General features: G+C 42.4%; 1 protein-coding gene across 8 annotated transcripts in view; it reads right to left on the reverse strand.

Moving 5' to 3' along the window:
• The window catches only part of LOC117829819 (KAT8 regulatory NSL complex subunit 1-like), a 46,359-nt gene that overhangs the window by 16,934 nt on the left and 5,651 nt on the right, over positions 1-23,774 (reverse strand). For 4 of the 8 annotated variants that reach the window (XM_034707521.1, XM_034707522.1, XM_034707519.1 and 1 more), the window contains exons 1-2: positions 21,268-21,762; positions 17,036-18,500 (exon numbers count right to left, since the gene is read on the reverse strand). In XM_034707521.1, the coding sequence (XP_034563412.1) occupies positions 17,036-18,432 (1,397 nt within the window). In that variant the 5' untranslated portion in view covers positions 18,433-18,500; positions 21,268-21,762. Of the gene's footprint in view, positions 1-17,035; positions 18,501-21,267; positions 21,763-21,827; positions 22,014-23,774 lie in introns of those variants that run through there. The other 4 variants (XM_034707523.1, XM_034707517.1, XM_034707518.1 and 1 more) reach the window with 2 other exon arrangements.

The raw sequence follows: 23,774 nt of genomic DNA on the forward strand, positions 1-23,774 counted from the left end.
GTAGCCCCCTTTTTCCTGCATGACAGCTTTGCACACTCTTGGTATTCTCTCAGTCTGCTTCATGAAGTGGTCTCCTGGAATGGTTTCTAATGAACATGAGCCTTGTCAAGAGTTCATTTGTAGAATGACTTGCCTTCTTAATGTGTTTGAGACCATCAGTTGTGTTGTTCAGAGGTAGGGTTAGTACACAATGGATAGCCCTATTTGACGACTGTTGTAATCCAGATTATGGATAAATAATAATTTTATTTGTAGAGCGCTTTTCAAAAACCAAGTTACAAAGTGCTTCACATGGGCAGCAAAATAAAACAGGCAGTTATTAAAAACACACAAGTCAAGCTAAAGAAATAAAACATTTTAAAATCAATTAAATTCCCCTAAAAGAACTCTAAAGGAATACAATTATTTTAAAATGAATTCTTAAGACAGTTAACATAAAATAAAATTCAGATTAAATCCAGGAAGGCTCTGAGATAAAAGTATGTTTTAAGAAGGGATTTAAAAGAGCTCACTGACTCAGCAGACCTGATCTCCACAGGCAGATTGTTCCAGTGTCAGACCCCTCACTTCGAAGACCCTGTCCCCTTTTTGTTTTAAACCCTCTTATTAAACCTTTATTTTACCAGGTAAAAACATTTGAGAACCAGTTCTCATTTACAAACATCCCCTGATATTATTCATAGTTTTGATGTCTTCAGTATTAATCTACAATTTTGAAATAATTAAAATGAATAAAAACATTGAATGAGAAGGTGTGTCCAAACTTTGACTGGTAGTGTAAATATAAAAACATATTTACTTCATTTTTTTTAAAAAGGCAAAAACGTGTCAGAGCAGCTTTAATTTCCCTGAATCTATTTCCCAAAATATAAATAATATTCAGAAATGTTTTTAAAATAAAGTGTGTTTAGTGTCTGCTCAGTTTTATCCCTGTAAACACTCAAAGTGATCATCCAGAGCACATGATCTGCTCAGCCTTAAAGCATTTCCCCCGTCAGACTGCAGAGGTCAGTGAATCAGCATTATACAAATGTCTCAGTAACTGCAGGCGCCTGGGAAAAAAACATCCTGTCAAAAACAGCATGATCAGGCATTTTCCATGATGAGAGAAATATATAAAAATAGAGGATATCATCCTACTTATTTGTTTCAGGGCAAAGAGAGAATACCAGCTGAGAGCAGAGTACTCCATTTTACCAGTATGACACACAGAATGGGCATTTCAAAGGCAGACATGAGAGGAAAATGTCTGCTCCTGCACCCTGCAGCAGCGACCACAGAGGGCGCTGTTTCATCAAAATACGGGCAGCAGTGACCGGGGCTGAACAATGAAAAAAAAATGACTCAGATGGCAGACAAAGATAGACCTTGCACTCCTCTGCGCTTTCTCCTCCCCACACCCGACTCTGTTTTCAATTTCAGCTCCAACGGGACGGAGGAGGAAGTGCTGCTGCTGCTGCTGCCGGGAGAGGGAGAGAGGAGACGGGAAGGGGGAAGGAGAGAGGGGAGTAGGAGAGGGACTGGGAAGCTCTGGCAGCCCTGGAGAGGAACAGACGGGCTTTAAAAGCAATCTACAGGGCCACAGGGTGCTGGAGGGGGGGTGGGGCTGGGTCAGGGAACAGTGCGGCAGACACTGGGATAACCAATAATCCAACCAGGCATGCTGTCTTATTGTGGAGCTGAGCGGAAGGAGAGTCGCTGTGGCTGCGACGCAGACATCAGCCACCAATCCAAGCAATCAGAGACGCCTTGATTCTTCCCTCTGCTCAGCCACAACATGAAGAAACCTACGGCTGCTTCACTGCAACGCAGAACCAAGGACACTGCTGCAAATACAGCTGCAGTGCTACCTGCTAATAACATCTCCTCCTGCTACTCTACGGGCCTAATCCCTCTCACACACATACACACACACGCACAACCACACACAAAACATGATCTCTTCTTACACAATGAATGGTGAACGTTAAAACAACGACTCTCCTGAACACACCCTGGTGCATCAGATCAATTCACTGGCAACTCATTTGCATCCGTGAGTCCCTGTGGAGACTCATGGAAGAACAACACTAGTGTGTGTCACACCATCCACGGCACAAATGACTCCGAGCACGCCCATGATCCTCCTGGAGGTGGCGGTGGCTGGACGACACACACACACACACACACACATAGCCTGGGGAGGAGAGGCCAGGTGTGACGTCCCTCAGGGGGAAAGAGCTGCATACTCTTTGTAGAGAGCAGCAGTGAATGCTTCCTTCAGCAGGTTAGACAGAACAGAGAGATCACAAAGGAGGGACAGAGGAGGAGTTTTAAATGCTCAGGGAGATAGTTAGCTAGTTAGCAGCTAGCAGCTAGGCTAAAGCTAACTGAATCAGCCTTATAAACCACAAGTACACACCTAGTCTCCCGACAAATGCACCAATGCATCAGTTTAATGTCAGTACGGGCTGATGATCTCTTGTTCTCATATCCTTTAACGCTGCAGGCTAACAAGCCTACCAGCTGATTCAGAACAGAGGTATTTTATCACCTGTTGGACAAACTCTGATTTGTTTTCATCCTCAAACCTGACAGAAAATGTCTGCAGTGTTTGTAAGACATGGATATCTAGAAGCAACATTTTCAAACACATCAGATCTCAAAAACAGAGAAAGAATAGCCCTGATTTTCACCATGGTTTCAGCTCTATTTCCAGCTTCAGCTCAGGACAGAACATGTTGAACACAATGTTCAGCTTCCTCTCTGATTGTTACACCTTCACTGCTTTGCTGCGGTGCCGTTAGCAGGAATGTGAGAGGCTTTTTAAAAAGCAGGATTTTATTAATGAAATGAGGGGGCTGCAAGAAAGTTTCAGTGACAGACACGGACACTGAGCGACCGTAAACAAACTTCATTCGACCGTTACATAGTTGTGGACTTCAGGGAGAAGACACGCAGTAACAAAGCACTAATCAAAACCAGATCGTCTTTTATAGCATCGGACTTTAAAGCTCGCTCAGCACGGCAAATAAACACAAACAGCTAACATGGCTCACAGGCTGAGTTCCAGCTCAACACAAACACTGGCATGGTCACTTAGAAATCAAAAGTATCTCTAGGGATGTACATTTCAAGTGTTTTCAGTGATCAATCTTTGGAAATGTTGACGATCGATTAAACGTTTTCATGTCAAAAACAATGCCAAATGCGTGTTTTCCCTTAAATCAAATTTTCCTTCACGACACAATATATATAACTGACAGTATTGAATATGTATGGATCATATTGAGGTGTTCAAAATGTTAAACACGCTGAATATCATCGTGTGGGGCAGGCTCATAACCTCTGTGGACATACAGTCATAAAAGTGAAGGCTCAGACTTCAACAAGGGAACTGAACAGAAACATGTTTCAGACTCAGAGTCCAGTTTTCTGTCTCCTCGTTCTTATAACCCTCAACCCCCAGCTGAGCGTCTCCGCTGTGAGCAACACCTTCAGTCAGCTGATTCACATCCAAACATGCTTTAAAGTTAAAAACACCTCCCTGAGAGCTGAACCAAACATAAGACCACATGATGTTTGTTCCATGTGATAGAAAATCAAACAAAATAATGTGTTAGAGTAAGTTCTTCACAATCAATTAACCGATACTCGATTAATTGTTCAAATCCGTATTATCGACACATTTCAGCCCGTGGATGTCCTGGAGTTCTCCTGATTCACTAATAGCTTGTTAGCCCCTTTAAAAATGTGTTTTTACATCCATCTGTGATTCATGGTGCCCTCTTCAGGTCTGAAAATACAGGATTCAGATAAATCTAGAACAATCACATCCCTGTGATAGTGTTGACATTAAAATGTGGCTCTCTTTGAGCGAGGGCTTACAAATTGTATATTTCAAAGGCTTGACAAGAATGTACCATAGTGATACAAAATCCATAAATCTGACCCCAGCTGCTCAGATAGATGTTTAAAATGCGACTCTCACAGCGACTCCCTCATGCATGCCTTTTTGTACAACTTGGGACAATCTTTAAAAATAGATCTTTAAAATATGTAATTGTTTTCACCAGTGATGCCTTTTCCAAAAATGTAGCATTATAAGACACAACGTCTGGATGTCAAATTATGTTTTCATCATTCGTTCTTAAGAAATTTATTCTGCAAAATTGGAAAAATAAGGAAGCACCTCGTCTTCAAATGTGGAAAACACTAATGAAATATTATCTGAGTGTTGAAAGGAGGAGCATCTGAGGACAGCAACAAAGAAACTCCCTAAAACTACTAAATCAACAGCTACTAATTGATGAGGAACATCTTAAATTCGGGGCACCAATAACAGTGGTGCAGCAGCTAATCAATACTGTCTCTGACAATCAGTGTCTAAATTAATCCATTAGTTGTTTGGTCAACAAATGACAGAAAGTCTTGAAAAAGCAGAAAAAGCATCATAAATGTTTTAAATCAGCCGTCAGACTTCATGCTTTGATATCAGAGAGGTTAATATTCACGTTTAAGAAGCTAATACTTCACAATAAAACATTAAACCTAAAGGATTCAGAGCTGCCGCTCTTTGAAGCAGGACTCTAGTCCCAGGGTTGGTATGAAGGACTGCTTTAGCTGGTCTTTCTCTGCCTGCATGGCGGTCTCAGGGATACAGGAAGAGCTAAAAATGTAGTTTGCTAAAATATAAACACACTCCAGTCTGGTGACCTTAATCGTCACAGTGACGGAGGAGGAGGAGGAGGAGGATGAGGAGGAGGAGGGGTCAGCTAGCAGAACTGGGAGCCTCCCCCATCCTGACACTAGGAGCTCCATCCCCCCCCTCCACCACTAACCAGGACACATTTTTCTCCCCCCTTCTCCCACACTCACAAAGCACGAGCAGCGATCACTACGGCCGTGGTTTCCTGGCAGTCAGCACATTCTCCATTGTGGAGCTTCTCTGGATGCAGCACATACGTTGTATGAAGACCCCTGAACCATACCGGCCCTCTAAAACCAACAGCTCCAAAGCGTGGCCCCCGAAAACCAAACAGACCTCTGGACGGAGACGGCTTAAACGCTTACACCTGATGTATCCCTCAACTGGACATGTAGCTTTAACAGAGAGGAGGTGATGCTGCAGAACGTTACCAAAAATCATGTTGCAGCGTTACATCCAAATTCCACCAGATCAGAGTCTGATCCGTCACCGCACCAGATCTGATAGGTTTCCATTCTAGTCAATGTGTTAACTTCCACTGGATCTGCTCCGTTGTGTTCCAGCTCTGATCCGGCAGGTCTGAGTCCTCCGGATCAGATACACAAGACTTCTATTTCTGCCGGATGCCGAAGCACGACGCATCAATCTCAACAGAGCAGATGGAGCAGGACAGGAAGTCAGGTTTCACCAAAACAAAATGAAAGCATCCGGTTAATTTTCAGAATAAAACACTCTGTGTTATCACCAGATCGTATTTCACTTAACTACAACAACAAACCAAAGTCATGATGAGCGGAGCCAGGCCTGGAGTCAACAGGTCAGAGGTTTTCAGAGGACCAGGAAGACAACATGGATGAGGAGAGGAGGAGGAGGAGAATCCTTGGTTCAGTGATTACCACGGTGAAACCTCGGTCCGGCGGTCCTGCTCCCTGCTGCGATCTGAATAACGCAACCGGTGAGCACGGAGCCGAACCGGACCAGATCTGGTGGAAGTCCCGTATTAGACTTCCTCAGACCCCTCCCCCCTCTTTCATTGTCTGTTTGAAGATCAACCCTCTCCAGATGCAAACAGCTCTCCTGGAGGACAGATTTACTCTAAGCGGTGTAATCATGTGTAATATACTCATCACTGCATCTAACAGCAGCACTAGCCGTAGCATATATATGCCTGAATCCTGTATGAAAGGGGGACCAGGTCCAGAGAAACCCTGGCTCTGACTAACCCGCATCCAGAACAGGATTCTTTTGCACATAAGGGTCCAGACTGCAACATCATCTATTTGCTGCTGTTTCCCATGAGCAGCAGTTTACTTCCTCCACATTTATCGAACGGCAGAAAGCAATCCTCCATACAGCTTTGATTTCTACAGAATAAACCTCCATCATCAGCTGTAATTATATAAAAACAAAATACTTTATAATGTTTGAAAGTAAAACCTTTTTTTTAACTCCTATGCAAAAAAATGAACAAAAATAATGCAATGAGCTTCCTCTGAGCAGCTTCAATTCAACTTCTATCCTCTGCACGCAAGCTGCTCGTCTCTAAATGTGTCATCTCAGGGCCCCTGCTCAGCTGTCTGACTCTGCACCGACACTTTCATGCACAAAAATATTCCCAACACGTTTTTTTTTTACTGCTGGAGGTGCAGCTTGCATCTGTCCCTTTCCCCCAGTTATAGAATGGTTTCCTGGTTGTTGTGAGGTGTTGCTGTGCCGCAGATTTAAAGTGCTGAGATTTCAGAGTCTATATTTTTACTCAGGTGAGAGAGGAAGAGTTCAACCTTGCACCCTTGAGGTTATCTTTGCATACTTCACTGAATGTTACTGGGATTTAAAACGACTCTTACTGTGCATGCATTTTAAATTGAACTACACGGGGCTGTGAGACATGAAAAGAAAATTATACTCTGTCCCGTTACCGGTCCATTTGTGGGGCAGTCTCGTTAACCAGCAGCAGGACGAGGTGCTGATAGTAACGGGCACTGACAGTGCGTGTGTGTTTACATGTTACAGCCATGCTCAGTCTCTGGAAATACATGTGTAGAGCTGTGAGATTCAGAAACGCTAATGTTCTCTTCTTCTTTTGTTATTTAATGCAGTTAGCATTCTTCTCCTGTTAGTTAATGCGACTAGTAAGCAGCTTTAGGACACTCTGTAGCCACCATCTGGTGGGAATACTGTACTACAACTAGGGATGGGCAATGATTATCGAATATTCGTTCACTTAGTAAAAATCAAAGAGTTACTTGCATCAGACGTCTTACGAGAAAGAACAATCACTGATGAGGCTGAAGATGGGTGTCGTGTTACACTTCAACAGCCGTCTTCGTCCTGTTATGATGACGATGAGGTTCATTACAAAGTGAGATCACTGCTGATCCTTTCATGGAAACATTAGGTCGCCTTAGACGTAACTTATGTCAGACTCTCAGATATGTCCTAACCCTTCGGTCAGTCACAGATCTACTAGGGATGGGCAATGATTTTTGAATATTAGTTAACTTTGTAAAAATTGAAGAGTTACTTTGAATATTTTCTCATTTTAAAAGTACAATTTTTCATCCTTTTTACTGGTGCCTGGTTGTAATACAGTATTCAAACCAGGCGGTGGCTATAGAGCGTCTTAAAGCTGTTTGCTAACCGCATTAAGTAACAGAAGAAGAAGAATGCTAACTGCATTAAATAGCAAAAGAAAAAGAAAACATCAGCGACAGTTACTGCGATTTTCTCCATTTCTGAATCTCACACTACTACACACAGATTTCCAGAGACTGAACATGACCATAGACTGTATAAATTGAAGCCAATCAACGGCGGCAGCCATATTGGAAATGCGGAGTTTTAACCTCCTAGCCAACAGCTATGTGTTCCCCACGTCAGTCATGTCCTTATTTGGGCAAAAACTTGTAATCTTAATATTTTCTGAACCGTCACGTTAGAAATAAATCCCCCCCCCCCCGTCCAGTGTGTGCCGATAGAGAGATTAGCTTCGTAGAGCCAAGCCGTTTTTTGAACCAGGCTGTAAACATGTTTATTTCTGCTGCAAAGATCGTCTTTTTCCCATTCATGTCTATGTGGTTTCCTGTGTTTCTGCAGCCAGCCTCAAGAGGATTCTCAATGAACTGCAGTTTATAACACTTCCACATGGGCTTCATAGTTTGAGACCGGAGGTTGCCGCTTGAGCATGACTGTAAAATATAAACACACGCGCCACGCCGCGTCTCAGAAACACTGACATAAAGATTAAAAAAACAGACTCTGTCAGCGCCGCTACTAGCAGCACCTCGTCCTGCTGCTGGTTAATGAGACTGACACACAAACGGGTTGTTAATGGGACAGGTGTGTGTGTGGATAATCGGCGAATAGATGCCAATGATTATCGAACAGTATTTTTTTGGAAGTTATATTTTTTGGCCTTTCTGCCTTTATTTTATAGGACAGCTGAAGACAGACAGGAAATGAGGGGAGTAGAGAGCGGGGGTAGGCATGCAGGAAATGGTCGACCAGCCGGGAATCGAACCGGCGACCCCTGCGATGAGGACTGTAGCCTCTGTATGTGGGGCGCTTAGACCGCTAGCGCCCCATCGAACAGTATTTTGTCTTGAAATGCCCATCCCTACTCCCTAACTGTAATATCTGTACTCCTGGTGTAAGGAAAGATCAATAAAGATCTTACATTGAAAACAGTGTTTTGTAGCTTTAATTTATCACCAAAATAATGTTTACATTAAGAGCTAGTCTTGTGTGCATATTACTGGACATTGCAGCACAGCAGTCATCCTATGTGCTGATTTATTCTCAAACTATGATTACTGACACTTAAATATAAAGCATTCTTTAATTGCAGGAACCTCTGAGTACTTAATACACTCCTTACAGGCTGGACAAACAATGCTCTTCACACACACACCACTAAACAAATAAGGAAGTGACTTCACCTTTTATGACATCTTAAACTGACTTCAGGAAACTTCTGATGGCATAAGATGGTCTGAATAGTGAGGGATTACAAAATAAAAGCATCATTTGAATGATCTGTGGCATCAGGAGAGAGATAAATAAAGTCTTTAAAGGACGGTATGGATATAATACCAAAGATTATTAAGACACCTTGAGAACTAAATGTGTGTGTCAGGGCATCTCTGAAGCAAACAGAGCCATGATGTAATTTCCTTTTCTTTACCGCCTGTATTTAATTTTATCCTCCACTCGTATGTGCAGAAACATTCATACTTAAGATCTGTCTATTGTGAATCTATAATTTCCACTTATGTCCACATACTGAAACAAAAGCCCAATGAACAGGGTTATGAATCAAGGTAATAGAGGTATGGAGGCACAACAAAGGCCTGCAGACATTCTTCTCCCCGTATGAAATGCAATAAAATCACTTTGCCATTATGCTCTAGAAAAAACACTCACTCATCATTCACACTTAGTAACAAGAACAAGGGAAATCAAAGCAGCAGCTGTCATTTTAATGTCTTTGTTCTCCAGAGTCAAGGATTTTCAAAGCACATTCAAAGAAACACTTCACGCAGGCTGAACGCCGCCTTATTCTCAAAGTTTATTCTGACGTTGGCCGGCTGGAGTTTCACAGGACAGCTGCTTAGACTCCTCTTTAACAGGAAGGGAGAGCTCGGGAGCCGGGATTGTGAGTGAGGCCGGCCGACAGGGTGTGGGGCAGGAAAAACTAGAGAGGGCAAATTCAGCCGGAGAGCTGCAGCAGTCATTACATAAAAGAGGGGGGTTATGTAACGCCTGTGGGTTTCGTGTTGAGGAACTTGGGCCTGGCTAAACACATCCAGATGTGTCAATCGGGACAGAAACCTATACAGGAACTCTCATACATACATCAACACACATACAGAGAGAGAGAGGGGGGGAAACATCAGACTGCAGAGTAATGCTGAGCCATAAGCATGAAAGGCATGCTGTAGTCTCAGCCCGCCTAGTTACCCTAGTTCACAAGCAGCAGCAGGCAGACAGGCATGTTCACCGTCTTACTGCGTACAAACGTGGACAAACCGACGCCTGCGAGCCTCCCCACATTCAGCTGCTGGTCAGATCACACATTTCAGACATGTTCATTGTTCAGTCCGTGAGCCATTATGTAAGCTCTGAGATTTCCTGATGAGCATTATTGTTGCCTCAGAAACAAGAGCCTGTGCCCACTCGCTCCTTAAACGCGGAGCAACCCATGCTCTCTGTAACACGCCTGACTCCTGTACACGTCCACGTCTGATGTATGTATCGTCTCAGTCTCTCTGCAGCAGACTTCATCCTCTGAAGCTTGAAAATAGAGGCTGTTATGGACGTCACATTCACAGACACACAGACACAGACACACACACACACACACACACACAGAGAGGCCCTGCAGCATAAGCACGACAACAGATGTTGGCTATCCCCCAATCCTCTAAGATACGGGAAACCACGTTTACAGTATGGACCGGGGTTGATGGGATTAGTTGTAAGCAACGCTCTGCATTCAAACAAGCAGCCCAAATAGGTTATTTTCCACCGTGCTGTAAACTCAGCTGAGGTTAAATAATTGAGGTGCTGCTGCTGCTCGGAGAAGACGTTACATTGTCTGTTCTGTTTACTGATGTGGAGCTGGGAGCCGTTAATTGATAGCTTGGACGAACACTCAGTTGTGAAAATGTGGCATTATGAGTACATACATACACACACACACACACACACACACACACACACACACACACACCCAATCCCTGCAGGGAAGACTCATTCACAATAACTCTGAGGCTGTGAGATTAAATCTAGGGCTGGGCGATACTTTGAATGTTTGATAAAAATTCTATATATTTTAACATGCAATTCCACCTACCAACTATGTGCCTTAAACACTAGTTGCCACCCAACATTAGACAGAAGAAGAACAGCCAATCATGTCGCAGGGTGAGAGGTAGGCGGGGCTTAAAGACGTATGGTGCAGAATGTAAACCAAGCAGCAACCTCCGGTCTAAAAATATGAGTCCATTGAGGAAGTGTTAAAAACTGCAGTTCATCGAGGATCCACTTGAGGCTGTCTCCGGTCGCACCGGAAACCACATACACACCAATTCAAAGAAGCCGATCTTTACAGCGGAAATAAACATGTTTACAGCCTGGTACAAAAGACAAGTGTAGTCTGGATAGATCATTTCTTGATCGGTGATTTTTTTTCTAACGCAGCATTTTCAAAGATATTGAGATTATGAGTCTTCCAATGAGAGGCACAGCTGACTTGATTGACAGGCGGGAACACTGTAGCTGTTGGCTGGGAGGCTCAAAGCCCGCCTCTTTACGTCGCAATCGCTCCACAGCAGCAATATGGCTGCCGCCGACAATTGGCCTCAAAACAGCGCTTTAGAAACAGATGGGTGACGTCATGGATACTACGTCCATATCTTATACAGTCTATGGATGCAGGGTGAGAGGTAGGCGGGGCTTAAAGACGTTTGGAGTGGAATGTAAACATCTGAAATGAGCGACAGCGACTCTGAAGAGAACGTGAAACCTTCCAGCTCAAATCAGTCGTTAGTCTGACACTGTGTCGACTCTGCGTTAACTATTAACTTAATACATTAAATATACTTTCAGGATGTCGGTAAAAGAAGAGCAGGGAGACAACTTCTGCTTCAGTCCACAGCCACCATGATGCATTCACTGCACCGTGGGAAACTATCACTCTACCCATAACCCTTAGTAACCTTAAAGGGAAGTGCACAACTCAAAACAATACTCGATGAACTGATACACCGTACACAATGTGATATATTTTTGTTGTGAATTTAAATCAAATGATGGAAATTATTTGAAAGGAAATAAAAATCTACAAACTAAAACATCCCAAAAATCTCCTCTTACACGAAACACCTGCTTCCTGTTAGCAGCAGCAGAAATGATGGATTCAAGAAGCTTATCAGAAAACTAAATCCAGATACAAACTAACAAACTGTCCTCAACTTTCAAATCTGTCTTTAAATTGAAATGAATTCATGATTTTATATTAATTGAGATAACATCTTTTTCAATATCGCCCAGCTCTACATTAAACCATTCTCCCTCGTTGTAGGGATGAGCATCAGACAGCTGTTTATAAAGACGTTACACATGGACAGTGTTATATTTCCACAGCAGCTTTCACTCGGTGTGCAGAGAACCATTCAGCGTACATGTGCCACCGCTTGGCAAACATTTGCAAACGCCAGAAGTGACAGGTGCTTTAGTGACGAGCCATACAGAAACTCTCACACAGAGCTTATTCAGGAGCATCTGAACAAATTAACATCGCTCCATGAACCTGTTTTGTGCTCCTCAAAGAGCTGAATTTTTTGCAGTATTGTGCAGGAAGTAGAACAGGTCAATAAAACTGTTGTTCTGTTATAGAACATGGCTGGACCTGTTGTCAAGTGTGCTCAGGTCTTTTTTGTAAAGGGGTAAAACAGCATGAGGCTGCTGAACAGAGCTCCTGCTGGGAGAGCTCCATGTAGATATTTGCTTCAAAGGGTTGGTATATAGGTCAACGAGAATCTAAAGATTATAGTTAATGATTGATGACTGATTACCCCCCTCCCTCTGAGTTATTACACAATAAAGTTAGAGCATTAAGGCTGCTTTATATCTCTTACATATTGACTGTTGTACTCAAAGAACATCCTGGTGAGCTTCAGAAGAAAGCAGAAACACGTGTTTGAGGAGTGATTTAAGAAAGTAGCTTCATGTCACTGATAAACAGTTCTGATTGATGATATACTCTTAACACTCTGAAACAGGAGCAACATATTAAGATAACTGGGTATTTATCGTGTCAAAGAGGTAGAGCTGGGCGATATTGAACAAGTTGTTATCATGATAACATTTTTCATATCAGTTGATATTGATTATTATCAGGATAAATATCAAATCATTATTTAATTTTAATTCAAAGGCAGATTTTTGCCCCTGAGTGAAAGTTGAAGACGGTTTGTTAGCTTGTATCTGGATTTAGTTTTCTGATAAGCTTCTTGATTTCTGACGCTGCTAACAGGAAGCAGGTGTTCAGGTGTCCTAAACATGTCTGAGATGCACAGCAGAGGTTGTCTCCCTGCTCTTCCTTTACCTTCATCCTGAGAGTACATCTAATGAAGTGTATAAGTTAATAGTTAACGCAGAGTCGACACAGTGTCAGACTAACGACTCTGCTTTGAGCTTTAGAGCTGCTGGTTTCAGCTGTGTTTACACTCCACTCCGAACGTCTTTAAGCCCCGCCTACCTCTCACCCTGGGACATGATTGGCTGTTCAATGCCGCCTTCTTCTTCTTGTCTAATGTTGGGTGGCAACTAGTGTTTAAGGCTCATTAGCGCCACCCTTTCCAGTGATTGGGGGGTGAAATTACAGGTTTATTTATATGGAACATTTGTTATATCTATATTGAGAAAATTCTATCACGATAATTATCTTTATTGAATTATCGCCCAGCCCTAGTCTGATTTTAATTTTGTTAAAGCTCTCTCTGCTGTAGAGTACTCTGTAAACCTTGGTCTTTAAAAGGAGCTATATAAATAAATAAATGTAATACATATAAATAAATATTATTAATAAGGCGCTCTGCTTCAACAGAGAAAATTCAGAAAAATTGCATAAGAATGTTTTTAAAAATTAGAATAAATTAAGAATTTGTTTGCAGGCGGTCCAAATATCCTTTAATTTTTTATTTTAATGCTTTAGAAAAAAATTTGGCATGCTAAATTAATATTAGAGTGTGAGTTAGCATGTTAGAAAGCTTAGTGTGAGTTAGCATGTTAGTTCACTGCCTTCAAAAGAGAGTATATTTTATATTTTGGAAGCTCTCAGGAAAGTCTCCCATTTTTATTCAGCAAAACGTATAGTCTCTTCATGTTGTCTGTACAGTTATCTGGCATAAGTGTGTATGTGTGTGTTTAGGTGTGTGTGTGTGTGTCTCCTGTAAAAAGCAGGAAGCAGACTTGAGGCGTGTATTAATTGATGAATCCAGAGAAAGTGTCCTACTTTCATCGTGTGTGGCGACAAAACGATGGAATCTGAACTCCAGAAGAACAGCAGGGAGTCAGGACAATCAACAAGGGAGTTTGCCAAGCATGCTATGCTAATTTCAAGCTAATTTGTTGCTTCTGCAATCTGGATGGGGAAGAGTTTACATTTATGATGAAGGAAGAGCAGTTTTTATGGACCCTAGTAAATCACAAACATCATTAAGATCTTTAAAAGCTGATTTGGTCGAGCACAGGTGAGGACTAACTCGACAAATATGTGATTAAAACTTGAAGCACAGTTGAAGTGTTTGCAGTTGTTGACAACAGTGACTAAGGTTGCAAGAAGCTATACCTGCTTCACTATAAAACCCTCACAATGGTTGGCTGCTGGAATGTTTTCAAGGTAAAGCAGGAACAAGACGCATCATGTTTGCTATAACAGATTAAGTGCAGCTCAAAGGAGGAAAAAATGAGTTTGCTGCTTGTAATTTTCCCCCGGTTCTTGAAGGATGTTTAGGATTTTAAAAGAGCCGGGTTGGAGTCATTACACCGCTGATTTATGCAGCTGCTTTTTAAATAGATATCTTCAGAAGCATCTGAAGCTACATGCTACTCCAGGAAGGATGACCGGCCTCAATCAGAGGATATAAAACAGGCAAATGGAAACACAATTACTCTGGGTGTAGAGAAACTGCATGATGATGATGATGTGTGCTGAAATACTGCCGCCACAAAAGGTTGAATCATATTTGGGGACTATAAATCAACCCCCTGCTCATGAACACATTGATAGCCTATAATCAATGCTGATGGTGTTTATGAGGAGTTAATCACTGCGATGTGTTCACCAAAACAAATACATCATTAAAAACTCCACTGTGGAGCTCCTCTAAATGAATATGGTGGTTTCTATTTGTACCATGATTATCAAGATGTAAGATTAAATACAAATACTCGATCAGCTTTTTTGATGTTGAATATTTGCTGATACAGAGTCCTGGCAGCTTCTGTTACCCCGAAAGTCCACAGGATGCGTGTGCGCCACGTTACAGCTGCGACACGGCTTTGCTCCGTCCGAGGGCTTGCGCCCTCGGACGGAGCAAAGCCGTATCACAGCATCAGCTGGGTCCAGCAGCGATCATCTTAAAGTCCTGTTGTAGTCGACCTGCATCACAGACATGTGGCTGTTTGTATCTTACATCCATAATCAATGAGTATTTCTGCTCATACTATCTTTAAACGCTCAGAAGTCCATGTATGGGGTTTTATTTTGAAGTTGGCAATCCTCGTGCCTCACTTCCTGTCCAGGTCGTTCTGTTCTGTGCAGACAGACGCGTGCTGGTTGGGGGAAAGCTCCCAAGACGGAGCTGCGTCGCACCACAGCGCGCCCTGTGGACCCTACAGCATTGACTAGAATGAGAACGGGAACGGCTGTGCGGTGTACGGCGCAGCTGTAACGCAATCCTGTGGGTTTTAGACTTTAGTTTAGGACCGACATACCGGTTTAGAGAACAGCAGCTAGCCACGAGGTTGCTAACGCTAATGTAACAGACTGTCCTGTGTTTGGTTTTTGTTTTGGCCTTTTTGAACCATATGTCCCTGCAGACTTGCCGTAGGGTGCGTAGAGCAGATGTTTTTTCTGTAATGTGTCTGGCGGTGATCATGTGAGCTCTAAAATAAAATATAAATCATGGCTTGAGCTCTACATCAATGTCCCATTTATTATTTTCTCATGTATTCACGGTTAAGCTAAATCAGAACGCTCAGTTACACTCGCGCGTTAGCCTTCAGCTGTAAATTGTGTGTTCAGTGACAGCGGACGTAAATGATCAGACGAGCGGATCGGATCAAGTGCTGATCACCGATCAATTAAAAACCATCCAGATCGGCTCTGATCTGATAGCTGAGATCAGGACCGCGACGTCCCTAAGAAGTACACAGGCCTGATTGAAGTATAGTTACTCACTGGTAATATTTAAAGACCTTCCAACTGTGGAAAGCACCTACAACTTCTCACTGTGTCCAATTTCACCCCCCCCCCCCCCACCTCACAGCACCCCCTCCCAGCTAGGCCTTGCTTTCAATTTCACTACAGCATCAGCTATATTCAAAACATGATCAAATCTGAAGTTTGCTCTTTAAATTGAAAGAATTTAACAATTATTCCAGTAACTACATCCTGGAAAACACTAAAGCCTCAGTGTACATGTGTTATGTAACATGTATGGAGCTGCATGACATCACATGACCAAAATAAAAACACTGAGCTGATGTTTCAGGAGTGGTTTGATGGATAGCAGCAGTAAAATATAAACTAGTATCTCCTCTTTCTTCTGCAGCTCTCACAGAGCAACATTAGCACAAATAAGACGTATAAAAACCTCACTCCTCCTACAACCTGAGGCCCTTTAACGCGCCTCCTTGAAAACAGCGTGCTGTAAATTTGCACATTAACTGCTCTGATATCTCATCTGACCTTAAAAGGCTCAAGACGCCGTTTGAATACATCACAAGCCATTCTTCTACGTCGGGATCCTGAATGCAGCACACACACAGACACTTCCTGCTTCCTGTTTAGTTATGAAGATATTTAGGTCAAAGGTCTAAAGTCAACACAGCAAAAGGATAATAAAAAAATCTGTGTTTCTCAGCCTCGCCGTTAATGATCAACCCGACCCTGCAGTCCATTAACGCTGCGGACCCGCTTTTTCCCCTCCCTTTAACACACAGGAGTCAGAGACCCGAGCACTCTGTTGCTAACTTCCAGTGGAATAGATCTGCAGGCACCTGCTGAGGTAAGCCTGACATCACAACCAGCAGCGTGTACAAAAAACATTAAACCCACACCTTCTAGAAAAAAACACCACCCCCTCCTCCGACTCTATGTTTCCTCTTGGTTTCGGTTTAAATCAAAACACTGGCCGGCTCTGTGGGCGCTCACTTGTTCGCTCTGCAGATAAACAGAACGTTCAGTTTCAGCCTCTCAGGAGGAAGCACCGTGTGACGAGAGCTGCTTTACTTTGAGTCCATTCGAAACTGTATTTTCTCTACAGGATGATACCACCCACACCACTACACATGCTCTCTGGTATCTCTACCCCTCCCTGGAGTTTGACCCAACCGCTATTGGAGCAGAACAGGCAGTTATAATTGTCATTAGCACCTGCTAGGCCTGAGCAGCACACTGCGGGGCCTGGAGAACAGGGCCTGGGAGTAATGTGAGTTACCTGGAAGGGTGTCAAGAATCCTCGTCACTATGAAACCGCCTTTCCACACAAACGCCGCTTTCAACATTCAGCTGGAGTGCACTTTTTAGTTTCAGTGAATGATGTCACCGTTACTTACATTTTGACATGCCGCTGCTCAATGTCCACCCTGGCCAGCTCCTCCTCCTCCAGGTCGGAGTCCCCTCCAGAGCTACTTTCTGTTACGTCTGAGTCAAAGGCGCTCTCTACAGAATGAAGGTTTGCCGAGCCGCTCAGATACAGCCTCTCCAGTTCCAAGGGCATGGCGCCGCTTTTCAGGAAGCGGCTGAGGCTGTCTCTGTTGTTCGACGAGGAGTGGCGTCCGGTCCTCCACGAAGCCGTGGGGGTCGCCGTCTCCGATTTGCGATTACCCGCTTGTAGCCGGTTGAGGGCCGAGTCCAAGAAGCCGCTGAGCTGCTGCTGGATGTGCCGCTCCACCTGCTTCGCCTGTACGACCTGAAGACGTTTGCGCAGGCGCCTTAGCCGGTTCTCGATCTCAGATTGGCGGCTGCTGTTGAGAAGGGTGCGCTCCCTAACTTGAGCATCAAGGCTGTCCGAGGAAGAACTACAGGGCAGGGGAGGTTCAGGTGTGCAGGACGGAGAGCCCTGCTGACTGCTACCTGCTCTCTCCCGGTCAGAACCCTGCGTCTGACTGGTATGCGTTTGTGAATCCGCCTCCTGCAGATTTACTTGTTCAGTGGGGTTAGGGTTGCCGTGGGTAAAGGGGGAAAGTGCAACAGACTGAAGCACTGCGGGTTCAAGGTTTTTCCCGTCAGTATTTTGAGAAACCCCAGAGGAATGCTTCTGTTTAAGGGTTCCTTTCACCGGGAGATGCCCTGATAAGGTAGCCGTCAAGGTCTCAGAGTTTAAGGGTAGGTTCTGGGTCTGAGAGTCTGTAGTAGCAGAAGGCTTGTCACCGTTTACTGCCACCACACAGCCAGGACCGGACATAGTGGCTAGCTTTTTGGCCAGGCCGTTGACAGGTGCCATGGGCTGGCCACCTCCGTTGGTGCTGCCACTCATGAGGCTTTTGAGCTGGCCACCAGAGAGCTCTATCGCCTGCCTCTTCCTCAACAGGAAGTCTCCTCCTCCGTTGAACAGCGAGTTGTCCAGTATTCTGTGGCTCTTCAGCACAGACTGTTTGATGAGGACTCCTTGCAGCTTGATTGACTCCTTAGTTGAAGGGACAGGTGTCACATCAGAGCATAGGTAAGAAGCCACCAGCGGCTGGAGTTTGCCCAAGGCCGAAGCCTGGGCCACTGAGTCTGTTTGGGGCTGCTGCTGCTGTTCCTGGTCGCCGCCGCAAAAGTCAAGGGGGCACTCTTCGGGGGCGGCCTTACACTTGGCGGGGCCGCTGCTGTGGATAAGGATGTTGCTGGCGTTACCGTTGTTCTCTGCACTGGCCGGTGAGAGACTTGAGGATGGGGCAGCCAGTTTGAAGCGGATGTGGTGAGCTTCGGCTGGGGCGTCGGTGAGAGCGGGCGCCATCGCAGCCATGCAGTGCAGAGGGACGGGCACCGCGGCCTGCTCCACTCCACCCGCTTACTGCCCCACCTGTGGACAGCCTGGGCGGGAACAAAGAGGGGAGGGGGAGACAAGAGAGATGTCAAAGTAGTTAATCTCATGAAGCTAAAGACCACGGATTGAAGTTTACACGTCTGGGAGTCGTTAGTGTGGGAGGGTACGAGGTGAGGTATCAGAGTCAATACATCCAAGGTAACTTTGAGCAGCAGTACACCTTTAATATGAGTGTTTATAAACACCACAAAGTGCACATAAAACATAAAATAAAAGCAGTTATGACATATGTGTTTATTCATTTAAGACTCAATGTAGAGGGTTAGTTTGGAGTCATGTAAATCAGGCGCTGAATGAAGGTTTGAGAAATCAGATTCAAAAATGAATACTGTGTTTGATACACACAGAAATGTTTTATTTACATATGCCTCAATTTAAATTTACTACATATAGAGTAGGAAGCATAACCAGCATGAAGGCAGCCTGCACAAATGTCCAATAAAGCATACAACTGAAATACTTGCACTACAGGTTCTGTAAGCCGGGAGAGAGGGAGTGGAAAATTACTAACCACCACCCAAAAATGAAGAGAAACATCTTCAGGACAAATATAATATCTGAAATGGGACATTATCAAAAGCTTGGAGTCAGGTATGACACACTGACTCAAAAAGCAAGAGTAATGATTACCAACTTATCTGGTCTGAGGCCTGATCAAATGAACAGGTGACTCATTGACATTTGGGTGACCTGCTGGTTGCAAGCGTTGCTAAAAATGATCCCAGAGGAGGTACAGAGGGACACATTTCAGGTAACCAACGCAAGAGATCGAATTCACCTTCCAACCATTCAATAAGCTCTCACATAATTACCAAGAATCTCATTTCTGCCTTTGTTATTATCGGTTCTCTCCAGAGGCTTAAATACATATGAAAAATTTAATGATCTGCACTGACCTTGGTGTGTGGGATGCTGACTATAAAGATGGAATAACAGCAGACATCTGAGCTTCATCCCAGGCCAATAAATAATTCCCACTACACCCATGCATGTGTGAACAAGCTTCCATTGTCATTTACTCACAAGGCTTGTCTTTACAGAATAAGCTTTGCTGTTATATTCTGATATGAGAAGAAACAGGAAAAACCAATGCAGATGATCCAAACCCCACTGCCCTACATGTGCCCTGGTAAGTCAGTGTGCAGCAGGGCTCCACACAGGCAGTGTAAGTAGGTGGATTTAGGCCTCAGCATTAGTCCAAAGCACATGATGTCATCCTGACTAGGTTCCTGTGTCAATTTCAGACAAACCTCCTGAACCCTGACTATTTCTTCAAATATTAAATCATGTTTTTTCCTCAAGTTAAAATGCAAAAGAGAGCCGTGTAAAAAGGCAATTAAGAGGAAGTGCTGCCTCATTGGGTAACATGCCGTACACAAAGACCGCCTGTATGTTCATATAAACCTTTTTAAAGCCTCCCTTCACATTAAACAGGAGATAAAAGCGAGCTGCATCCCCGCGTATAGTCTGCAGGGTCAGATGAATGGGGGCTCAGTATTTCACTGCAGTTTCTTGTCAGCGCGCACTACGCCATGTTGGTATTTCCGAGGCAGATTATGCAATGCAATTCATCCATCTACAAAAAAAACCGCCCATTCCCTCCAAACACACCGAACTGGTTCACGCTATAGGGGAGGAAATAAACATCAGTACATGTACACATCACATTAATCTATTATGCATCACAGCAGCGGCTCATCTCTGGACTGTCTGGGCTGCAGATGCGACAAATATGTGCACATGCAGTGTTAGCAGGAGCATAACGTAATCACACAAACGTCTTCCTGGTGTTTACAAAAACATGATTAAAAGGAAGGTTAGGGCGTCTGTGCGTAGGTGCGTTCAAGTGTTATATGGATGTTATTCAAGATCCAAGAAGGCTTTATTGCCAAGTGAGCTCGCACACACACACACACAAGGAATCTGACGTGGTGAATGGAACAACAAGACAGTGAGGACACAACAAGACAGGAAGGATATTAAATATATAAGGATTATAAATAAAAATGCTGTGTGTACAAAGAGAGGTATAGACTGTTCCGTAACCATGATTCCTCACATATCTCCCCTTGGAGGATCGTATATGTGTGATAACAGCATCACAGCAGCAGTAAAAGGAGAATAAAGGTGATAATATGTAGTTTGATTATGTCACTCTGCACACTGCGTGCACATTAATGCGCTTCTCTAGTGTGGCTAACGTTAGCCTCAGAAAGCTGCTGATGCAAGAAACACAACCTGCTCGAAAGATATCCCCCCCAAACTGCAAACTGCAAACTGCTGTAGCTTTCCATTTTAACATCTTATCTCTGGAACATGTCTGATGCAGGGAGGAGGAGGAGGAGGAGGGGGGGAAGTAAACATTTTACTCTCCTACTATGCAACCCTGAATCTGAGGGATGCTTTATACTCCATAACACCCTGTGAGTGTGTGTGCATTAAAGCTTTAAAACACAGAGATGTGGATTGTGCATGATGTGCAGGGTTGAATCAACAACAACACACCTGAACTTATTTTAAACAGCACTGTAATGCAGAGTGGAAACATGGTGTGCATTGCAATTAGACTGTGGGGATAAAAACAGGCAGTGTGTTGTTGTAAATCCACCAAGGGGGTTCCTGTGGCCTACCTGAGCCCCCCAGCAGGTGTGTGGGGAACATGTGTGTGTGTGTATTTGTGTGTAAAGGTGATAAGTTGGGAGTAGACCCTGGCAGTCTAGCTAGCTCGCTAACAAAGAAAAAGGAGGAACCTACCACGTGACGAGGTTGCACTATCCGAGGGAATTTCGGCAACAATCCCCCTGCAGATCTAATGGAAAAAAACCAAAGGCTGCTAACACAAAAACCAGGACTCGGTCCAGTCACTGAGCCATGGAGTAATCCAGAACCAGGAGGGAAGGAGGAGAAGGAGGCCCGGCGGGTCGCTTCGTTCCGGATTCAGGGCGAATCAACGATCTACACCTCCTCGCCTCGCCAGCCGAGCTCGATCCTAAGACCAGGCCGTGAAAGTCTCCTTTAAACCCCGACTTCCTTCACATGGAGGAGACCTCACGGCGATCCGACACCCAAAGACCCGGTTCTGACTGGCAGAGAGGGGGTCCACACGGCCGTTTGTCGCGAGCGCTTTCCTCTGGTTTTAGGGAGAGACGCTTAGAAAATGGCGGCTAGCTCCTCTCCCTCGGATTGAGTCTGACAAACATAGAAGGGCTGTGTGTGCGTGTGTGTGTATGTGTGCGTGTGAGTGTGAGAGAGTGTGTGTGTGTGTGTGTGTGTGTGTGTGCTGCTGGTAGGCGGGAGACATTTCTCATACTCACCACTAGAGTAAAGGGCAGATAAGACCCGACATGAAGGCTGTAAGAAGATTCCACAGGAGGGCATTGTCTTCTCTCAGATAGAGAGATGTCACTTTATCAACTTGTTACAGATATACATCTGCTGCTGTCTGACTCCACCTTACAGTACATATAATAACAATGAGCATTAAAATATCCTGGTTTAATCCATTAAAAAACACCTACACCTAAATCATTAACACTGATAAAGAATAACTAATAATAATAAACAGGTGTTTTTAATTAGTGCCCCTCTTCAGCAGGGGCGTGACCACAGATTTAGACTGGGGTGGCCCAGACTCATGCAGAGGTGGCCTACATTTATTTAAAAATCACAATTAAATACCTTTCTGTCTAACAACTACCATTAAATTATTATACAGATACTGGCTTTAATGTAGGGGTTCCCAATTGTATTACTTTAATGTTTTTATTGATTTTAATGTTGTTTTATTATTTTATTCATTTATTTATCTACTCAATTATATTGATATTTTTAGCCTTTATTTTAACCTATCTTATTTTATTTTATTTATACAATTTATATTCTTAATTTTAATTTGAGGCTTTAACTTATTTTAATTACACGTATTTTCTTGTTGTTGGTATGCACTAGTCTCTATTTTAATGTTTTATTATTTTATTAATCTTAACTCTGTTTTTATTATTATGTAGTCATTTTATTATTAAGTCATCAAATCAAATCAAATCCCAACCTTTTTTTTAAATTTTAACTAGTTAAAACTAACTTATTTTAATTACACGTATTTTCTTGTTCATTGTTGTTGGTATGCATTAGTCTCTATTTTAATGTTTTATTATTCTATTAATCTTAACTCTGTTTTTATTATTATTTAGTCATTTTATTATTAAGTCATCAAATCAAATCCCAACCTTTTTTTTTTTTTTAACTATTTATATTCTTAATATTAATTTGAGGCTTTAACTTATTTAAATTAAACATTGTATTGTTGTTGGTATGAATTATTCTCTATTTTAATGTTTTATTATTTTATTAATCTTAACTCTGTTTTTATTATAATGTACTCAATTTTATTGATATTTTTAGACTTTTTTAATCTTGAGCTATTATCTTAGAATTTTTTTCTACTTGTATGCTTTTTTTTTAGTGTTGTATTTTTACTTTTACATGTTCTACTGTTTTACAAATCCCAACCTTTTATTTTATTTTAACTAGTTATATTCTTAATATTAATTTGATGCTTTAACTTATTTTAATTACACTTATTGTATTGTATATTGTTCTTGGTATGCATTAGTCTCTATTTTAACGTTTTAGAATTATTTGAATATTTTATTTTTTTAACCTTAACTATCTTTTTTATTTTTTATCTTCTCAGTTTTGATATTTTTTATCCTTTATTTCTCATTTTCCTTTTCTTTTCTGTTAATTATATTTTATGCTTGTCTGAATGTTTCCAATGCTTTTAATGTTTTAATGTAAACTGTTTATATTCTTAATATTAATTTGAAGCTTTAACTTATTGTAATTACACATATTTTATTGTTTATTGTTGTTGGTATGCATAAGTCTCTATTTTAATATTTTATAATTATTTTAATGTTTTATTAATTTCTTAACAATCTGTTTTTATTATTTATCTACTAAATTGTATTGTTATTTTCATCCTTTACATTTGTCATTTCATTTGTGCTCTTTTATGCTTGTCTTATTGATTTTAATGTTTTAATGTAAAGCACATGGAGTTGCCCTTGTGTATGAAATGTGCTATACAAATAAAGTTGCCTTGCCTTTATTTCAACCTGTTTTTATATTTTTAAGTATTTATATTACACGTATTTTATTGTTGTTGGTATGCATTAGTCTCTATTTTAATGTTTTATTATTATTTTATTAATTTTAACTCTGTTTTTATTATTTATCTACTCAATTTTGTTGATATTTTT

The sequence above is a fragment of the Notolabrus celidotus genome, chromosome 18 (genome assembly GCF_009762535.1).
Source record: "Notolabrus celidotus isolate fNotCel1 chromosome 18, fNotCel1.pri, whole genome shotgun sequence".
In the NCBI taxonomy this organism is placed as follows: Eukaryota; Metazoa; Chordata; class Actinopteri; order Labriformes; family Labridae; genus Notolabrus; species Notolabrus celidotus.